Source organism: Malurus melanocephalus, unplaced genomic scaffold (genome assembly GCF_030028575.1).
Source record: "Malurus melanocephalus ecotype Western Australia unplaced genomic scaffold, MMel_1.1 scaffold_74, whole genome shotgun sequence".
Lineage (NCBI taxonomy): Eukaryota > Metazoa > Chordata > Aves > Passeriformes > Maluridae > Malurus > Malurus melanocephalus.
Window position 1 is genome coordinate 1,100,277 of NW_026623306.1, and position 18,161 is coordinate 1,118,437.

The 18,161-nt window shown below is 41.0% G+C and overlaps 1 protein-coding gene across 2 annotated transcripts in view; it reads left to right on the forward strand.

Moving 5' to 3' along the window:
* The window catches only part of SLC1A7 (solute carrier family 1 member 7), a 44,299-nt gene that overhangs the window by 5,049 nt on the left and 21,089 nt on the right, over positions 1 to 18,161 (forward strand). The window contains exon 3 of one of the 2 annotated variants that reach the window (XM_057366969.1): positions 9,359 to 9,574. The exons of the other annotated variant lie outside the window; for it this stretch is intronic. Within the exon in view, the coding sequence (XP_057222952.1) occupies positions 9,359 to 9,574 (216 nt within the window). The remainder of the gene's footprint in view (positions 1 to 9,358; positions 9,575 to 18,161) is intronic. 2 annotated transcript variants of the gene reach the window in all.

The window sequence follows — 18,161 nt, forward strand, 5'->3', positions numbered from 1 at the left end:
TCCCTGCATCCCGGGGGTTCCTGGTACCACTGCCCGGCTCCCTGCATCCCGGGGGTTCCTGGTACCACTGCCCGGCTCCCTGCATCCCGGGGGTTCCCGGTGCCACTGCCCGGTCCCTGCATCCTGGGAATTGCTGGTACCACTGCCCGGTCCCGGCATCCCGGAGATTCCCGGTGCCACTGCCCGGTCCCGGCATCCCGGAGATTCCCGGTACCACTGCCCGGTCCCGGCATCCTGGGAATTGCTGGTACCACTGCCCGGCTCCCTGCATCCCGGGGGTTCCCGGTACCACTGCCCGGCTCCCTGCATCCCGGGGGTTCCCGGTACCACTGCCCGGTCCCTGCATCCCGGAGATTCCCGGTACCACTGCCCGGCTCCCTGCATCCCGGAGATTCCCGGTACCACTGCCCGGTCCCGGCATCCCGGGGGTTCCCGGTACCATTGCCCGGCTCCCTGCATCCCGGGGGTTCCCGGTACCACTGCCCGGCTCCCTGCATCCCGGGGGTTCCTGGTACCACTGCCCGGCTCCCTGCATCCCAGGGATTGCCGGTGCCAGTCCCTACACAGAAAGTAATAAACCTTCCACTTTCTTTTACTGTGGTCAATTATAAACTTCCACACACACATACACACGGTTCCTTCAGCTGCTTCCAGATCAAGCCGATTGACAGAGATACCTGTGCATCACTTGAGTTTCTCAACTTCTTAAATNGCATCCCGGGGATTGCCGGTATCACTGCCCGGTCCCTGCATCCCGGGGATTGCCGGTATCACTGCCCGGTCCCTGCATCCCGGGGATTGCCGGTACCACTGCCCGGTCCCGGCATCCCGGGGATTGCCAGTACCACTGCCCGGCTCCCTGTATCCCGGAGATTCCCAGTACAAGTGCCCGGCTCCCTGCATCCCGGGGGTTCCCGGTACCACTGTCCCGGTCCCTGCATCCCGGGGGTTGCCGGTACCACTGTCCCGGTCCTCTGCATCCCGGGGGTTCCTGGTACCACTGCCCGGTCCCTGCATCCCGGGGGTTCCTGGTACCACTGCCCGGGTCTCTGCATCCCGGGGGTTCCTGGTACCACTGCCCGGGTCTCTGCATCCCAGGGATTGCCGGTGCCAGTCCCTACACAGAAAGTAATAAACCTTCCACTTTCTTTTACTGTGGTCAATTATAAACTTCCACAGACACACACACACACACACATACACACGGTTCCTTCAGCTGCTTCCAGATCAAGCCGATTGACAGAGATACCTGTGCATCACTTGAGTTTCTCAACTTCTTAAATGCTTGAAGTAATCAAATCTGATGTCAGTGTCTTTGTCCTCTGTATGATGCAAAAGACTGAGAAAGGAACAAAAACTAAATTTTTCCATTAATACCTTCTCATATTTGTTAAAGACAGTATAAACCCTCTGACCTGCTCCTGTCTGTGCCAGCTCCAGCACAGGCCAGCCATGCTGGCAGGTACTGTGCCACAACTCATGCACTGTCACATCCTTTCAGAGCATCTTTGTCCTTGTGCCCATTCCCTGCTCCATCATCTTCAGCTCACGTTACCAGCTTTGTACTGATTTCTGGTGGGCCAGAAACTCGATTTTCAGCAAGTCTGATTGCATTGACTTCAGCTTTTTGTGGAGAACAGTATTGAAACCTCATCTGTCACAACTTCATAATTTTGAAGAAGCCACAAACTTGGAATAATTTACCACTGCTGAGGCATTTTTAATGCTGCTGCCTGAATTACAATGTTTTTAGTAAGGTCTCTCTCATACACACAGTGTTTGACAGCATAGCCCTGGCTCTTCAGAAAAGCAGGTTAAAGCCAGAGTTACACAGGTTTACCCCAGCTGAACATAGTGAGTTCTCTTTGTCCTATATATCTACCCATATATGTAATAGAAAATTACATCCTTTATTCCAGCACCCTCCTTGTWTGTATGATTAAGCTTTTATCTGGAAAGAGATACAAGGCCGAGTTTTCTAAGACTCCGATTAGCAGTAAGCAGTGAAAGTGCTTGTGGAAAAGAATTGGCAAGGCAGACTTGAACTGTTCATCCTGTAACAGGATGGCTACCCCACTGAATATTCCATTTGGAAAAAGTAGTTTTTTAAGCTTAGGAAGATTATTACATTTTGTAGTTATTTACCACCRACCATTTTCTAGATGTTTAAGAAATAATGGGTAGCACAGATTTGATCCTTTTTCATGAGCAGATCCYGTTAAAGAAATATTATTCCCTTTATAGTCAAAGCTAAAAACCTGATCTGAYCTGTATTTGTTAAATTATAAATCTTGATCTGAGTCTGTTGTGCCTGGTACAAACAACTGTATGCTAAAAAAATTATATTTATTTGAAGGCCCATTTGGGGGTGGTAGTAAGTATTAGTTACTATTGTGGTTTTGTTGATGAATTAAATACAATATTCTAAATATAGAACTGTCTTTCTTTAAGGGGATTCCTGTCCATAATGCCATCAGTTCTGGTAATCCTTCATCCTTCTGCTCACATTCCTGAGTTGGTGATTCTCAGTCATGCTCTTAAAGCCTAGTATTTAATTAGAAACTACTCTTTTTAGCACCCTTTTCCATTTGAGACGGCTTCAGCTTATAGAGGAAATTTTTATCCTTCCTCCACGCCTCAGACATCTTCAGAAGTTTCTCCACATTATCATCTGGAACATTTTCAAAGTTCTTAGCTTTTTTTAGGAATATTAAGTCTAATGGTCAGATCCAATACTCTTTTTTAGTRTTTTCTTTCACTTGTGCAACACAGAAGTCCAGACTGTTTCAATGAAAATTGACATTTTGCAATTACACGTCATAATGACAAAACTGGACCAACTCCACACAAATTATTTAGGGAGTGCCAGTAGGGATCTAGTGACGTGCAAGAGGAATCTGTGGTCACAGAGTGGATGGGTGTGGAAAGCACTGAATTGATTACAAATGGGGTATGAACTGTTTGCGACCTGACACAATTTTTCTGTAGTCCTCTGAGAGCTCTAAAATACTTTGTGTCTCACAAAGGAATGGGAATGACATGTGGAGCTTGAGGGGCTGGCTAGATTCTCTCTGCTTCCTTAGGAAAAAAAAAAACCAGTTGAATAAATCTGACATTTGTTTATAATCCAAATTTGTATTTCAAATCCTTTCTCTTTTTTTCTTAATCTAAAAATGCTTGAAAGAACTGACAGAAGAGAAAAATAAAGTATTATTAAGATTCTTGGCTCCTTCCACCATGTGAAGCTGCACATCCATATTTAATAGATAATTTGAGTTTGTTTGCATACTGACCTTTGAATTTAGGTAACACCTTTTCTTTTTCTTAACCAGAACAGCTAAAGTCAACAAGCCAGATGAATTCTGCATGAGCTACACTGAAATCTCTTTTATCAGTGATCAAAGGTTGCTGTTCATCCCTTCCAGCACTCAGAGATACATCACAGTAACCTCATACATAGAGGTGACATAACAGCCACTGGACATCAGCTTTCACTGTGTGCTGTACAAAGTCCTGCCTTATTTACATTAGTCCATAAAAGTAGATTTCCTATTSCACAAGAAAGATAAAATAAAATGCATTACATTAATTCCTGGAAGAATTTTTGCTGTGCATATCAATTATTGTTGACACATTGTTGAAATTAAGAATTAAAAGTGTTAGATTATAAGGAAAATGAGATATCAACATTTTGGGTAAAAAATAAAATCTTGCTGATTTATAAAGCAATTTAAAAAACAAAATCTCAAAATGATGCATGTGATGATGTACTGGAAATGCAGATTGGTTTCTTTCCTAGCAGCCTAGCTGTAGAATTAAACACAACCACTGCAAACAGTGTATTGCAGACAGAAAGATCTTCTAATATGGTTTTGTTGCTTGAAGATCAAGAGCCAGATTTTCCWTCATACCTGACACCTTTGGGCTTCCACTGTGTTTAAAAAAAAATAGCTAAAAACTGAAGCTCTGAAAAGTGAATTCACATTTCAAGTGCTATTCACAGGCAATAATCCAACCATAMATCAACAGCTGCAACAGTCCTGTTTGTAGTACAGCTGCCACTTTTTSCATTGGGGCTTTTTTTGAGCTTGGACATAGTTTCATTTATATCAAGATATCTAAACTTTTAAAAAGCTGTTTGCTATTGCTTGATTTGCACAGGAGATGAACTTCAGTAGCCCCCTGGACCTTCAGGAGGATTCTAGACTTCCCAGCCTATTTGAAAATCATGCTGCAATACTATGAAGTTTTTAATAATGCATGACATTGGGAACCATTCCATTGACCACAGTGATTGAGATAGCTCCTTACTTGTGTTCAGATCAGCAGAAGCCTGCAYTACACCATTAGTCTGTAAAATTACTGTAACATATCTTATCAGGAAGGGCAGACCATGGGGTAGGGTGAAGCAGAGACAGGGGTGGGCTGTGAACTTCCCACAACTCCACTGTCACTTCTCTATTGCAGCCATGGCAGTGTCTTGCTCTGTAGGTATTTTTCATATTAGAAGAAAGCAAAAGAATACTTGAAAAGAAAAAGTCATTCTGACCCCCCTTTCTCACTGATKAAATAATTTTAACTACACTAGAGACTAAGAGCAAATCAAGCATCAAACTATAAAAAGAGCCAGAGAAAAATTCTTATCTCTTTCTTTCATTACTGTAGAGTGTCTGATTTTCTCTGTTGCAAACTGTTACTCTGTAAATGGTTCCTCCATGGAAATGAAGCAGCCTGTAATGAAAGCACAGATAGCTGGGCACAGATGAGGAAAAGTGTGATGGTTCACTGCAATATAGAGATCACCTCAGGCAGATCTTTTTTTTTTTCACTCTAAGTGGTTTGTCTTTATTTAAAAGTGCCTTAATTTCTCCGTTTCCTTATCTATAAAATGGAGATACTGCCTTCCTGCATGAGAGGAGGTTCCACTGGCAAAGCATTTTGAGATGATTAAATGGCTTGTGCTGTGGAAATGCACATTATTATCATGTTGAGACTTGAAGGCACTGACCTTGACAAAAAGGTGAGCGACAGCCTGGCTGCATGATCAAGCAGCATTAGGGCAGGCAGCACTTCACTTTCATGATGCTCAGCTGTAATATAATCATCTCTAATGTAGCTTTTGGAGGCACTTCCCAGCCTGACTGGGAGAAGTTGCTTAGGAAGGTCTTTTCCACGGCGTGCAATTACAAAATGAGAATGGGAGGGAGGRAACGGGATGAATGAAAACAAACATCATTCTAGGAACAACTGYTGGTGGTTAATACTTGACCATTACTTCTTGACAGGATTAATGTCTTTCTAATCACACTAATCCCTTCTGATAATTTTATCCATAATCCATCTATTTCAAAGCAACATCCAGATGGCTTCTGGTGGACAGGAAGACAAAATAAACATGCAGAATGGGGTCTTAGCAGCAGCTTCTTGTATTTTCCCTTTCCGGGGATATAGGGCTTGATCTTGAGACAGGCCAAAAAACGTGCTATTATCAGACAACAACAGAAAAACCTAAAGTATTGCAGAGAAGAGAGAAAATTCTATTTTCATTTGTAAATAAAATACCTCATAGGTACTCTGATGTTTATCTGTGACTGCCAGAACAAGCCTWAAAGGTGCTCAAAAGGGTTTTGCTACTTGTTTGCATGGGACTAATYAGATTTCCAAGATATTGGAAAAAATTCCCTTCTTATTTACACCCAAAAATTCTATATTAGTTTTGAGGGTTTTACACAGATTTCCCTCAAAGCAGAATGAAACTTATTAATTGATAGTTTCATTGATTCAACAATTGTAAATACTTTAAAYAACATAGAAACTGACTACCTTTTAAATTAATCATATATAATAATTCCTGGAGTTTATGAGGTCTTCCCCTTCACTTTAGGTTTGACAGGTTTTTTTCTATACAAACTAAGGGTCTCTGATTAAATTACAATTTTGTGGATTTTTTTTCTCCCAGACAGATTAAAGGAGTGAGACGTACAGTAATTATTCAGAAAAGCTGCAGAGTGTTTTTTATTGTCTTAATCCTGTTTTGTTCATTTGGCAATCATGAAAACATGTTATGGAAGCTACACATGAATCATATGTGTGGAACCTACTTTTAACTACAGTATCTCAAATTATTTTAATCTATGAATCAAATATGTCCTATTATTTCAAGGCTAATCAGATTCTGAGGTTTGACAAGAATTAAAGGTACACTCGTTTTCATTCCAGTGTGTTTCTAGTAGTGGTAGCCATGGTAATATCTTTGTTCTGGCTTAGAAGAAGCTTGGGAAAGTGTAAAGGAAGTTTTTATGTAGCCAAGARTGTCTGATGAAAATTAGACTTAAAGGGAAGACCTGAGCACGATATAGTGATCTTAGTTTAAACTAGCTGGATGCTTATTCTTCCTGGCTTCCCTATTCCCTAGGAAATAACGAAAGTACTTTTTCTTGTCATTCTTTGGCTAYGTTGTGGGAAAGTTAGAACTCCAGAGATCAACAGTAATAAATTCCTGTGATTTAATTGCTTATTACTTGCTTTGTGCAATAACTGACAACCAGTATGTCTCTTTATGTCTTTCATCCTGTTCCTTCTGACATCAAACATACGAAGTCAAAGCAAAAATAGTGAATGAGTGACAACTGTCTCATTCTAGTTACAGACATTTCTTTCTGAAATGATTCTGAGCTATTGCCTAAAATGGCATGACCACTGTTACTCCCCAGCCTTTGGAGAACCGGTTCCAGTGGTCCCTTCCCTTTAAAACTGAGCACTGCAGGCCATGGAAAACCCAGGGCTTTGTCTGAGYCCAGACCTCTGCTCATGCCTCTGTCACATCACAGTTACCCCACTGCACCTCCATAGTTAATTACTTTTGAGGACTTTCTCATCACAGCATGAACTGAGCATGACTTTATCTGGTGACAGGATAATCTCATTACAGATGATGATCTTGTTAATGAATATCCCCAAGACAGAGCAATCTCATTATTAGCCCCCTCAGGATTTGTCACCTATGAGCCAAGGTAAGATTAGATTCCAGCTGAACATCCTCCCAAATCCTAAGGCCCTGCACCTTGCGATTGAGGTAGCAACCCTAAAGTCACCTGAACCACTGGACATATTTAATTAGGATTTTTGTCCCTAAGTACTTCTGGAAGTACTTCTCAGGTGAGCAATCAAGACAGGCCTCATCCCTCAGTTGTTCTGTGGAACAAACAGAGCACAGTGGCATCGAGGACAAGAGGAACAGTGTGGCTTCACCACACCAACAGTGTGGGCAGTACCAGGAAGGGAAGTGAACTGTGTCCCCTTGGCAGTGCCCCCTCCAAGGAATTGCTGTGCCTGCAAGTCCCAGCTCTGCTGCTCTACAGTCAGGCCTTCACAACACTGGGTCATTGCCCAGCATCATGTGTCCACAAAACCCTGAAAACTGTTACCAAGAAAAACATCCAGCTAGTTAAAAATCAACCTGATTTTCACTTTTCTTTTCTTTTTTTTTCCACTGGGAATGTGAGGGTGGAACAGTGCTGTACTCTAGTACAGTACAGGTTTCTACTCTGCAGCAATGAGCTGTCAAACTGGCTCAATGGCCTGTGGAACCTCAGCCTGAGAGAAGGGTTCAGTCCTAAAAATCTAATAACAACACAGGGCTTTTTAACARAAATGTCACATTTATCTGAGATAACTGTATTTACTGAACTGTTTTATTAAAAAATGTTTTAGAATATTTACTGTTTTGCATGGACTCATCCAAGGGAAATGTCAAGGAACATTGACATTCAAAGCATTCCGACTACTATATTTTCAAYRTGCAGGGCTGTGTTTGTACACARTGYTTTGCAGACACACAGATAGGTGTGRTTTTTATCAAATCCAATGATAAATGAGAGCAAAGAACAATGGATACAAGGGTGAGCATTACTGAGATGCTAATTTTCTAAATTATCCAAACTGCAGTGCACCATTGCTCCTAYAGTGTTAATAAAACCCATGCTAGATGAGAGATTGGCAATGCAGAAAAGCAATACATTTTCTTAATTAATCTAGTGGATAGCAGGAACCTGAACACTAAATCCACTCATTTGATTTCATTAAATCTACTATAAAGGTTAAGCTGCACTTTAGCATTGGCTCTAGACAACATCTCTCAGCAGAGTGAGGTCAAGGAGATCTCATTCAAARAGGAGCAGCTTAGTAAATGTTTGTGAGAATGGGCCTGATAAACAGGTCTGTTTTAATGACAAAGCTGGACACACCAAATTTTATTTTACCTGCGCTTTTCATTAGATGCATGTTTTGGAGAGATCACAGAGAATTATACAAAGTTAAATCTCAATTTAAAACCCTAAACAACCCTGCTGTCAGGGGAAAGTCAAATCTCAGACTCCATTTACTTGGAAACAGCATCAGGGTCAGTGGCAGAGCAATCTGAAGAAACTTCAGGGGCCAAAGAGTGCCCTGTCTATTCTGGCTGAAAGAGAGGGTCAGTGGGAGCTAAAGCTAAAGGTGGGGAGGTGTATGGCTTGGCACAAGCAAACTGTACAAGCAAGAGGATGGACACTGGTCACGCTCTGGTAGTGCAGGGCAGGGAGCTGAAGAGGAAAAATCCTGATGGGTCCCTTCCACCTCAGCATATTCTATGATTTTATGGCTTTATTATTCTCTGATTCTATTAAAAAGTTGAAGTGACCACAGCATTTTCTTTGCTCCCAACTGGGCAGTCACACCTGTTCATGGAGGAACATCCTCTGTATCCCATCCACTGTCCCCACCTAGACTGAAGGCACACTGAATTGCAGTCTGCTCCCCAGTATGCACCGTGGTAATACAAAAATATATTGTGCTTTGAATTCATTTAGAAAAGAAAAAGAAAAGGTACTTTTTCCAGGTAAAGAAAGGATTGTATTACAAAATTTCCCCTTAGTGTTTTTAATTTCAAAATTGTGGCCCTATTTCACACAGGAAGGGGTGAAGGGGTTGAGCAGATTTTCTTCAGAGGTCCATTCAAACCTCAATTATTCTGTAAAATTATGTGCAGAGTTTCATACACAGAAACTGTGAACTGAGCCATCACATGTGTAACTTGTGTAAAACTGTCCCTGGAATTTCAGGGAAAAGTCAGAATTCAGTCCTCAGAGCCTGAGCTTGCCATTTCCTTCCAGTAACCAGGRTCTGACCTGGCACTTGGAAAACACCCCTTCAGACACAGAGACAACAGCTATAGTGTTACTGGCAAGCTTATAAAAGCACTGAAATGTAGATTCAGCTGCAAGAGAAACAGGCAGACCAGAATAATTCAGAAATTAGGCCTTCAGCTGCATTAACATAATGCAAAAGATACAATTTGTGTTGTGTTTTCTTCGCACAGCTTGATGTCTGGGCTGGCAGCCCTGGATGCCAAGACTTCCAGTCGATTGGGAATCATAACCGTCACTTACTACCTGTGGACAACGTTTGTGGCTGTAATTGTGGGGATAATTATGGTCTCCATYATCCACCCTGGTGGAGCAGCACAGAAGGAGAGCACTGAGGAGGGCGGGAAGCCCATCATGAGCTCTGCAGATGCACTGCTGGACTTAATCCGGTAATGACATTCATTCTTTCTGCTTTCTGAACGCAGCATTTTGTGCAGAACTGTATGAGGGAGTGTGGCCTGAGCTTAAGTTCTGAACCTAAGGATAAACATTTTGTTTAGATTGAGAAAAAAYGAAATTTCGGAAGATGATTTTTCAAGTTATCAGATGTTTATACTGGCTGTTTCTAGTAAAATTTAAATGATGGCCACCCACAACACTGGAGCAGGTTTTTTATACCACACAGGATTCCATGCAGCCTGTGAACCTTATCATCAATCCATTATTAATGTCAAGGGAGTATTAAAATGTGATATTAATTTAAATAAGAATAGACAGTTGCAATAGGCAAAACCTTAAATAAAGGGGTGAAATACATGTTTTTCAGAATATAACTCTTAGAAGTGTTGTTATCACTGTGCATACCAAGCTGCAGATAAAGGATATGGTTAGGAAGACCACTGTTGAGTATTTTTTATCCTGCTTTGTGAATTTTTCTTATTTGTTTTACTTTGTTTGGCAAAAGGCACARTTGTTCTTTTAGAGTAGCATTAGGACAGTGCTGGAATTTGATCACCTTGCCTGAAATCCCTACCTGTCCCAACATTTCAGGTGCTAGTGGGATTAGTTCATTGACTGAACGTACTCTGTGCCTCAGATTTATTTTGCCTATGCAGAAAGACCAAGTTTTGCCTTTGTTTGCTAGTTGGTGATCTCATACTACATCRGGCAAGGGCTTTCAGGCCAAGTGTGTACCTGTACCACAAAGATTTCTCTTTGGAGTTCAACTTACTGAAATGAAAAAATTGCAGTTCTTCTTTCAAAACCCCAAATTTCTGGCCCTGAGAGCATGTCAGCACACAAAGTACTTTAATTTGTTTGGACATCAAATCAGAAGGAAGAGGGAGGAGAAGCTTACAAAAAATATTTCTTTTTCTCCTCCAAGTTGCATTTAGCTAGGCCACCTGTATTTTTATCGATGTCTTTGTGAGAATGAACCAAATTATTTTAGTCATGGAGCAGCAGCAGAGAACACTGTCTTTTGTAGCTTTTCACAAAGCCACCATCTTCACCTCCATGGGGAAGGTACCTATCTGTGTGTCCCCAGTGACTTTGCCATGATGGAYGGATATTCAGKGGAATTCCCATGTCTRTCTRTGACATCAGGCCGAGTCACATTATYCTGGTTCTGCTGCAYAAAGGACTGTAATTCCTRCACCAAGAGCAAGTTACAGGAGCTTTGAATCCCTTGCTGTGACAGGRTAGCATAAGAAGTAAAAGAGAATCTACGAATCTGTGACCTTAAYGATTGTCTTCATAGTGGCAGTGTTTGGAATCCATTTCTAGCACACTGAGYTGTTTCTAAGGTCTYRRTCTWRGACAAGTAAAGGCACAGTGGGACAKGGGATGCAATGTCACACCCAAATTGACCTTACAGCTCTGTCTGGGATGGGTCTCCCTCACCACAGGTTCCCCCATCCCCTTTCTCACACCAGCCTAATCGCCTTTAGAGGCTCAGAGTAAGCTTGTCATGGAGATGAATCAGATGGGAAGTAATTTGGGTTTTCRAAATCGAAACTCAGTTCTATACTATCAGTGCATAAAACCACCAAATGTAACCCAAGATGTGAGTTACAACCTCATCTCTTCACTTCCACCTGGCTACTCCCAGACATGTCATGGTGAGGTTTGGGAACACTTCATTGCACTGAGCCTCACTGCAGATAAAAAACATGTCCTGAACTAAATATTTGCAAGAAATTATCTTCTATAATTTCACCCTCTACAAATCATAATAACTTGTGTGCACGTTTCAGGGATTCAAGTTTCCAAGCAGGCATCTGCTTCYAGTCTGCAAAACCTTAAATTTTTCATTGGTTTGGATAGATGTCAACAATGACAAGGCCAACAAGCCCTTTCATTACTAAAGGTTAAAAGAGAATAAAATTCAACCTCCTTTTGCTGTGCTAAGCAGCAGCCACAAGTGCAATCTTTCTACCCCAAGAGCACAAACAGGTGGTTTTAGAAATAATCACACTTACTAAATAAATAAATAATAAAAAAAGAAACTGAGGAATGGGCTTTCAGCCTAGGCAAGCACTATGGGTGAAATTCTGGCTCTGCTGCAGTCAGTTGAAAGTCTCTTAGATATCTGTGTGGAAGCCTGGATTAAACGTAATGATGTATCCGCTGGTTTGAGCTAGAAAAGCTGATCCTTTAGCTCAATGATAAATCACTTCCATTCACAGCTGGGAACCATTCTTTCTCGGCCCAGATTGGCTTATCTTCTCAATTCATTAATTTCCTCTCTATTTATCAATTGCATATGTGCCCAGAAGTTTACACAGGAAACATCTGGTATTCTGCAAATGAAGAATGCTAAATGTACAAGTGGAGAGATGATATATGTGATATAATTGTGGGGTTTAGTTTAAAAGCATGAATCTTGGCATGGGGATACATGTATCCATCCTCATTGATTTCAGATTTGAAGCCACTTTGAAATKATGAAAACCATTATTATTTCTTGAGATGTTATACATGACATTGTCAAGTCTAAACTTTTTGGAAAGGATGTTACTAGAAAYTGAATTTTTGTGTGAGGATTTTGCTTTTACAAGTGGTTTTAATTAGAAATTAAAGAATGTATTGAATCAGCAAGAAATTAAGCCAAAAACTAGTGCAGACCCTCATGATTATCCTAAACTCTTGCAACAATAATCAAAAACCACATTATTATTATTTTGCCTTATTTTGTAGATGGTGCTTCTCTTGTATATTTGTCCATTATATAAAACAAAACAAACATACAAAACATAAAACAAAACAAGAACAACCAAAAAACACCACAAACAAACAAACAAAAAAAAAMCAGCAATGAGGAGATAAGAGTGACATTGTACAGCATAATTCTGAAATGGCTCTAAACCTCACATCAGCCAGGAAATACATAATCTCATCAACAATCTGAATTTCATGCCTCAAAAATTGTATCCACGGTTCAAACATTTTTTTGGCCACTTTAAACAGCAGAACTTGAAAGAATTGCTGTCTAAAGGGAGTCCCAGGAGACTGGGACAAGAATGTTGTGCTGCCTGTGGAAGATGCCCTTTTAACCAGGAGGTTYCAGTGCAGGAATCTCCCTTTGCATTAACCTGCCCCTCTGTATCTGATCCAGACTAAGGAATAGTTCAGGAGGCAGCTGTGACTCCAAAGCTGTGCAGGAGATGCTGTCCTGAAGATGCTTCTCTCTTCAGCCACCACTTTATTGCTGCATTGAGACAGATGTACAAATCTGCCCTCATTTTATTCTAGGTTTCTGCTGCAAGCACTGCAAGGCCTATGAAATAATTTTTTTTTCCATTTAAAACTCTATATAATCCTCAGGCTAAGGATCATGTTGTTTTAAGCACCTGGTTCTTTATGAGCTTTTATGGATTCATTCTCATGATGTGCAATACTTCAGTGAGGTGGGCAACGACCATTTTTCTTTCTAATAGCTAGAGAACCAAAAGATATGGAAAAGAAATCACCTCACTGGGGGTTGTTCAGAAAATTCTGTGGGGCCAGAAGAAATAYTTCCAGCTCATACAAGACCTGGTAGGGTTCTTGTTGTAGGAATGTGGTTTTAGGGCRTATCAATAGGAAACATTTTTGCTTTCTTCTTCCCGTGGGTTTTAYTTAAATAACTTTATACTTTGTCCCCCAAAATAAGAGTGATATTAGCCTTTTATGAGTTAAGAAATTAAGAAACAAAAGATATCATTTCTTACAAGTAATTCAGATTTTGAGTGTTTCATTCAAAAGGACAAAAAGTGACGTACTTACAGGAACAGAGTTAAATTTAAAATRTTAGGTTTGTTTAATTTTGCAGCATAATCACGTAACTAGGAGAATTGAAAATGCCTATAATTTGGGGCCAAACATTTGCAAAACACTTCTGCAAGCCAGGACCACACTGTTTACATTAGCAGTTAATATTTTCACTACATCTGTTACCTTTGATTTAGAAGTGGAAATTCTGCCACCCGCATTTGTCACCAAGAGAAACAAAATTCGGCTTATGAGATCAAACAAACAAGCAAACACCATAAACACTCACATGAGGAGACAAAGCCCAGCCCAGCTGTGTTCTCCCTCCTGTTTTATATCAGGCTGACTGCAAATCTGGGCACCAGCAGGTGCAGCGTTCATACACATCATTGGTTTTTCTCAAGTTTAACAAGACATCATGGCATTGTAAACTTATTCAGCTCAAAAGCCCCAAATAAACCAATTYAATGAATGCAGACAGGATCAAATCAAACCTTGATCCATGAGAAATAAATTTGTACATTTCTAAAGTTTACTGGAAGGAGAAATCAGAGCATTTTACCTCCAAACATTCAGGATTTCATCCCATTTAATAGCAGGTACCCTGAGAATCAATTTGGCTTAACCAAGAGAGGGTTTATTTTTATACCATTAAGAGTTAGAAGAGGATATAAACACTGCAGAGGATTTATGTTTTCACGAGCCTCCTGAGCACTCTTTAAAATCACTTCCTTTCTCTTTTTTCAAGCTAAAGGCTATATTCTATATAATTGAAATTGTGTTTCTTGAAAATAGGGCAGGAGGAAACTAGTATCTATTGTAGTTTGGAAAATGTCCAGGCTGTGCAGGATCAGAAATCTCACCTTTAAAAGTTTCTCAGTGAAGACTGAATTGTATGTAGACACAATAAGATATTTAAAAGAGCATTAAATGATCCAGGTTTAAATTATGAAAGAACAKTTTAAAATAACTATGCTGTACATTAATGTGTTCTTTTGCCAAAAGCCACTAAGAACAATGACAGAAATACTGCTCTGTCCCCTATGGCGAAGTACCATTTTTTACTCATTTCAGATTGCCAGTTTTCTTTTATCTCACAAAACCAGCCTGGTTGTTTGTTTGGTCTTTCTGGATTAAATTTTGTCCTTGCTTTTAGCAGTGCAAACYCTGCTGGAGCCCCTGACACCGGCAGGAAGGTATTTCAGATGTATGACTAAGGACAGGATCTGTAGCTCGTGTAACAGTAGTGAGSAGTCTACATAGCTGATGATGAATTCATGCAGAGGACATAAAAAACAAACACATTCTTGAGATTAAGGTACTGTCATTGAGAAGGACCTAGCTTAGAAAATAGGAGCTGTTCAGTGCTGTTCATTCTTGGGAAAACTTGAAAACTTTACAGTTTTCATGTCAAGCTATTCAGGCGCTGGTTTTGCTCTCTGTACCCTTGCTGTGTAGAGTGACAGGGTAATGTCTCAAACACTTAAATATCAGAATACTGTCAAATCTCCAGTCTTAAAACAATGTTCTTGAAAGCTCAGCTACACCGGCTCAAATTTGAGAGCAGAGTGTCCAAAGCTGCTTTATGCCTCGTGCAAATATAGGCCAATAAATATTATGAGGACACATGTAGCAAAACCCCCAGTCTGGTGGATTTAATTCCACAGTGTGGGAGACTGCAGCCAGACTGTCTGGTGTGGCAGGGATTAGGTGCTGATAACATCAAAGTCTGAGAGCAAAACCAGATTGGAGCTACAGAGGGAAGGGGCGTTCTGAGTCAAGGAAACAACATCTGCCGTACCTGTGCCAGCTAGAGCCGCTGGCCTCATTTCTGACTGAAAGGATCTGCAAAAGCTGAATGCTTTGAGTTAATGACGCTGTAGTCAGGACTCTGAATGAGTATTTCAGATATTCAGTAGCATTGCTGAAACCAGAATCTGGCCTGTTATTTCTAACAGAAATTATCCAGGAGATGTGAAACAAGCTGTCCCAGAAGCTGCAGGCTCATCTCCTCTGCACAGTTCCTTAACAGCATCACAGGAACCCACATTAACAGTGCTGCTTTTTGTGTCATTACTGTGTCATTAGACACATCATCCTGTGTCTAATGGGAAGCTACCCCTCAGACCTGCTGCTCAGACCATGCACTTGATACAAGTCTTMAAGATTTCCTCAAAATCCATTACTACCAAATTGCAGAACACGTTGTTTCATATTACATGTGATACACGTTCCTAATTCAATACATCTACATCTSAATCCTCTTATCCCAAGCAGAATTAGGGACAGGCTCCAAAATTTGCTCRTAGAAAGCAGCAGCCTGTGCATCCCAGCAGGCTGCAGTCAAAGGCAGTGATTTGTAGGTCACTTGTGCGTATGTGCAGCAAACGCAGGCCAGGCCTGCTGTGCCAGCTGTGGCTCAGTAGCTCAGGTCTGTAGATGGTTCACTGAGCTGAAATTGAAGTTGTTTGATGCACATTTACTCTTTTAGYCTCAGTTGAACACTCCTGCTCTATTTGGCAGAGTTCATGAAGCAGAAGATACTCTGGGAAGTTATTCCTCAGGGCAGGCAGTATTTAGCTGTTAATTTTTTATGTAACCAGAAAGCCTATGTCTCAGTTTCTGTTTTACAATGATATCCTTGTCTCAGACCGAAGTTCATCTATGTTTTAAACCAGACTCAGTCACTGTCATGCAGTAGATTTAATTCCCTATTCTTTTGTGAAATTAYTTCTGCTAGGAATGCTGAATTGTTCCACTGAGGTTAGAGACAATGTTGCTTGTACTAGAGAAATGAATCCCAGATCACATTAAGTTTCCTGCACTATTATTTTGTGTCCTGTGTCTTGTAAGCAATCTGAAAGCAATGMTGGAACTTAAGGAGTATTTTATTTGCTTGGCTTTCTTAATTGATCAAACACGACAGTATTTATAGGTGCTGACAGCAATGATTAGCTCAGTTTGAATCATTGCTTTGTATCTTTAATTCAATATACATCCATGCGTGTTCTGAGCAGAGGCACAGCCTCACTTTACAATCCTGGTACCAGATCCATGTGGGTACATCTGGATCTCATCCAGAGCTGCAGTAATGCTGACAGAGATCTGCAGGGGCCAATCTGGTGGCAAGCTGGGTGCTTGGAACATTGCTAGGCAGAGATGGACAGGCTACAACGCTCTGCCATTAATTTTGTCATCTATTTGGGCAAGTGCACGTGTCTGGAATTTGAGCCAGACTGAAGCTCCCTCTCTGTAGCATTCCCCAGGACTCTGGTGGCAGCAAACCCACAGGGGGCCTGCCCCAAGGCACTTGTGAGGATCCAGCCAGCCCTCCCCATCCCAGTTCCATACTAAAAGGTCAAATCCTCCACTACCACTCACTTCAGTCTCTTGTTCCRAAACATTCCCAGGAGATCCTTGCTAAACATCCAGCTCACAGCTGGAAATATCAATGTGCAGCAAAACATACCCCTCAAACAAGAAGTGTTTCTGAAGGGGCCTGACAGAACCAAGAAACCCTCCCAGACACCTCCAATCTCTAGGTGGCAGTTTGATATTTTCTTCTCTTTTTTTTTTTAGTCCATTCAAGTTCTCATCCACCAATTGCTCTCTTAAATGTTTTTAATTAACAAAACTTAATTGTRGCTAATACTGGATTTTCTCAATCCAAGTAAACCAGCTTAAAATAAAAAATAAGCYGAGGCTCTGGCAAACACATTCAGGTCAGCCTTTCGCTGGATAAATTGTGTAACTTTGGTAAGGCTAGTCTGAAAGACTGGATCACAGTGCATAATATATTAAAAACTATTGGGAGAATTCCAGTATCTAGTATTAAGTGGGTAGTTGTAATTCCTGCAGGATAAAGAATGATAAAGAAACAAAATGCTTTAATCCTCTACAAATTTGTCTAACATTTAATCTAGCTACTAACCATATGATACTTCCTTTCGCAAGCAGTCTTAATTGTTCTTAATTCTACTAATTAGGAGTAGGAGGGAGAAAGTGAAAATGATCAGCAATTAAATTCATGTTTCCATGTAAAGTCACAGCTTGTACGTGAGGTGCATATTCAGAGCTGTGCTGGAATCTCATGTGGATCTCTGTTTTCAGAATATTTCACATTCACATTTAACTGTGCTCTCCCATAGCATCTTTCAGCCCAACATCTCAAATCACAAAACAAAGACAATTTAATATTAATGAAGCCTTTAACAATCTGGAAGCAGAATTCCCTTATAAGGCACAATAAAGCAGTGACCATCTTTCCTCTCCAGTGCTTCCCCCTGCTATAAACATCCTCTCCATCTTCCCAGGTCCAGCTCCATCCAGCTGTTCCTCAGGTAGTTCCCTGTGTTAGACAAGCCCCAGGGCTCAGGCAGAAGGTTGTGTCTGCATCTGACAGTGAAACAATGCACAGCAGTTTCCTTGTCTGTATCTTGCTTTGGCTACGGATTTGACATCTGAACCAGAGAATYAGCAGCTTCATGGATGGTTTGCAGACACAACCTGATGCCTTTATGTGGCTCTGCTCTTGTGCAGGAGGCCAACAAACCCCTCTCATGTTCAGTCTTCTGTCTCAATCATTACACAGTGCTACTATCCATTCATTAAATTTTTTCTCCCACAGTTCTCTCTAGAAAGGATAATTAATTATCTCTTYGTAGCAATTACTCTCAGTGTTTGATGCTACTGATGCAGAAACTACCTCATATTTTTCAGTGTGACCATAATGTCATGTTATGATCACCTTAAACAGAAAAAATTATGTCTTCTAAGCCAGTGCTG